General features: G+C 57.3%; 1 protein-coding gene across 1 annotated transcript; it reads left to right on the forward strand.

Moving 5' to 3' along the window:
* The first annotated feature begins 1,437 nt into the window (after positions 1-1,437).
* On the forward strand, positions 1,438-2,861 carry TMEM30B (transmembrane protein 30B). Its single transcript, XM_063312669.1, has one exon. The coding sequence runs from the start codon at positions 1,491-1,493 to the stop codon at positions 2,649-2,651; it is 1,161 nt and encodes a 386-aa protein (XP_063168739.1). The 5' UTR covers positions 1,438-1,490; the 3' UTR covers positions 2,652-2,861.
* Positions 2,862-3,163: the final 302 nt, after the last annotated feature.

Here is a 3,163-nt window from a genome sequence, read left to right on the forward strand (position 1 = left end):
TTATCTCATTTAATCCAACCAGCAAGGCAATTGCATGAAAGGGGGGGGGGAGGGAGGGAGACTGTTTTAACACAGTAAATGTCTGATTTTGGGGGCAAAAGATGGATATGGGGCAAGGTACTGTTTTGATGCTTAACTCGGGCGTTCGCTAGGGTTACCGGACATCCGGCAAAAGGATGACACATCCTCTTTTTTGTCCTCATGTCCTCCGTCCAGCAGGGACAGCCTTAAAATCAAAGGTTGTCTGGCTTTTTGAGTATCTTGTTTTTTATTTTTTTTTTAAACTGGGCTGTTTTCACAACAGTAGTCCCTGAAACTTTCATGTTTTGGGACCTTGCAAACTGACTGCTTCTGTCTTTTCCTCATCCATCGACAGAGTGGACAGCCTAGATTTAGACCATTTAATTTATTTCCCGATTCCAGCCAGTGGCTTCAATCCAGCCGCTTCAAACCAACAATCCCTGGAGTCTGTAGATCACAAAACTCGCCCTACGTTTCTTTGGTGAAATTTGGTAAACGCGTCGTTGTCGATTCTGTCTTATCGCTAGTGCGTGTTCTTGAAAATAAAGGCTTGTTGGGAGACCATTGCAATGACTAAACCAGTCTTTCTGGGGCTGGAAGAGGTAATTTCATAGACATATGGGCCTAGGGCTTTTTGTTGTTGTTTTTTTGCAGTTTTTCACTGTGATTTTTGTCACGAATGCCAACGAAGTTAAGCAGCTCACTGTCCCCCTTTCCCCATTTGTCCTCCTTTCCAATGCTCCGTGTCCTCCTTTACCTGTCTGGCTATCTGGTCACCCTGGCTTTGGCCAAAAGACAGCTAAGGAAGGAGGATACGCTCAGCCCCTGCTCCTGGGGAAGGGGAACAAAGGAGATTTAGGGACCGGATGGTTGGGGGAGAAGAGCAGTGGAGTGCCAGACAGGAAGGGCAGCTGGGAGAGTCTTTTCTCTCTCTTCCTAAAGCAGTGCTTCTCAACCTTGGAGACTTGAAGCCCGGTGGACTTCAACTCCCAGCTGGCTGCGGAATTCTGGGAGTTGACGTCTACCCGGCTCCAAGTCGTCAAGGTTGAGAAACACTGTCCTACAGGCTAACCATCAGCCCAGCAGCAGGATCGCGGCAATGTCCTTCCTCCTCCCGACGTGGCGGAGAGGACAAAAAGCGGGACGCGCCATCCGAAGACGGGGGCGGCAGCGCAGCCGGAACGCTGGAAGGGGCATCGCGGCCGCCCGCCCAGCCGCCCCGACTCGGATCGCGAAGCCCGGCAGCCGCGCCGGCCTCACCTGCGCCTTCTTCCCCGGGGCGGGGCGGGCAGCCTCTCCGCCCACCTGTCCGAGGCGGCCGCCCTCACCTGGGCCGGGCGAGGCCGAGCGCGCGCCCGCCCACCTGCAGCCCCACCTGCGCTGCGCTGCGCTGCTGGCCGGCGCGGGCGAGCCGAGCGGAGGGCGCGTCCCCGGCGCTGCCAGCCGAGCCGGAGCGCCCCGAGGGCACCATGGCTTCGGGCTCCTACGACGTCAGCGACGGCTCCTCCAGCGAGCCGCCGCGGAACCAGCCGGACAACACGGCCTTCACCCAGCAGCGCCTGCCAGCCTGGCAGCCGCTGCTCTCGGCGGGCACGGTGCTGCCGCTGTTCTTCGGCCTGGGCCTGGCCTTCCTGGCCGTCGGGCTGGGCCTCTACTTCTCCTCGGAGGGCATCCAGGAGCTGGAGCTGGACTACACGGGCGACGCGGGCGCCAACTGCTCGGACTGCGCCCGCCAGATCAGCTTCAACGACCCGCGCCGCCGCGTGACCTCCTGCCCGTGCTCGCTGCGCTTCGAGCTGCCCGTCGACTTCCCGGCGCCCGTCTGCCTCTACTATCAGCTCTCCAACTACTTCCAGAACAACCGCCGCTACAGCATCTCCCGCGACGACCAGCAGCTCAGCGGGGTCGCCTGGGCGCTGCGCCATCCGGTCCAGGAGTGCCACCCCTACCGGCTGAACAGCGACGGCATCCCCATCGCGCCCTGCGGCTCCATCGCCAACAGCCTCTTCAACGACAGCTTCTCGCTCTCCTACCAGCTGGCTGACGGCTCCCTGGCCCCCGTGTGCTTAGACCAGCGGGGTATCTCCTGGTGGACTGACACCAACGTCAAGTTCCATAACCCGGAGCCGGTCAACGGCAGCCTGGCCCAGGCCTTCCATGGCACCGCCAAGCCTCCCTTCTGGCCCCAGCCGATCTATTGTCTGGGCAACTGCAACAACATGGGCTGCCTCAAGAAGAAATGCAACCCCAACAACATGTGCAACTGCAACAATACATGCAACTGCAACAACACGGGCTTTGTCAACGAGGAATTCATTGTCTGGATGCGCATCGCCGCCCTGCCCACCTTCCGCAAGCTGTATGCCCGCATCCACCACAACAGCATCTGCGGGGGCAACTTCACTGTGGCGCTGCCCCGGGGCACGTACTTCCTCAACATCAACTACAGTTACCCAGTCCTGGCTTTCCATGGGACCAAGAAGGTCATCTTCAGCACTCTCTCCTGGATGGGGGGCAAGAATTCCTTCCTAGGCATTGCCTACCTGGTCGTGGGCTCCGCCTGTATCCTGGTCGGCTTCATCATGACGGTGGTGCACCTCAAATACGGGCACCTGGATGAGGACGATTAGGAGGCCAAGCCTGACTTCTGCTTCCCAGGATTCCTTGGAGGTGCTGGACATCCCTTCCCATCATTCCTTGGCTGGGGAATTCTGGGAGATGCTGGCAAGGGCGTAAAGGAAGCTGAAACCCTGCATCTGGGGAGCCTCAGGCTGGATGGGCTGCAGAAAGCTGTGAATAAGTAGACCTCTGCAGGAGGCGCGATAGATGCTTCTCAAGGCATGAAGAAGGAACAAATTATTGTGTAGCCGTTCTTGAAAATAATCCTCAGCTCTGTAATTGAAGCTGCTGTAGTTGGTCCTTGTGAAATGGCATGAGGAATTGCATGCCACCATCTTTAATCATTAGGAGTTTGACAAAGAGGGTGTGGCTAACACGACATAGTTTGGGGGGGGGTTGCTGTTTTCCTTACGCAGGGACATCCCACAAGCAGATTGATGTTTCGATGTGAAAGTTGGAACCTCTCACTTAGTTTGGATCTTAGATTTGGCCTGTTCTCAAGATACTGGGGAGATAACCCAGC

The sequence above is a fragment of the Candoia aspera genome, chromosome 11 (genome assembly GCF_035149785.1).
Source record: "Candoia aspera isolate rCanAsp1 chromosome 11, rCanAsp1.hap2, whole genome shotgun sequence".
NCBI classification, from domain to species: Eukaryota; Metazoa; Chordata; class Lepidosauria; order Squamata; family Boidae; genus Candoia; species Candoia aspera.

Bases quoted from the DNA above. Each gene is read 5' to 3' on its own strand.
- TMEM30B (XM_063312669.1), top strand. From the start codon at position 1,491: ATGGCTTCGGGCTCCTACGACGTCAGCGACGGCTCCTCCAGCGAGCCG.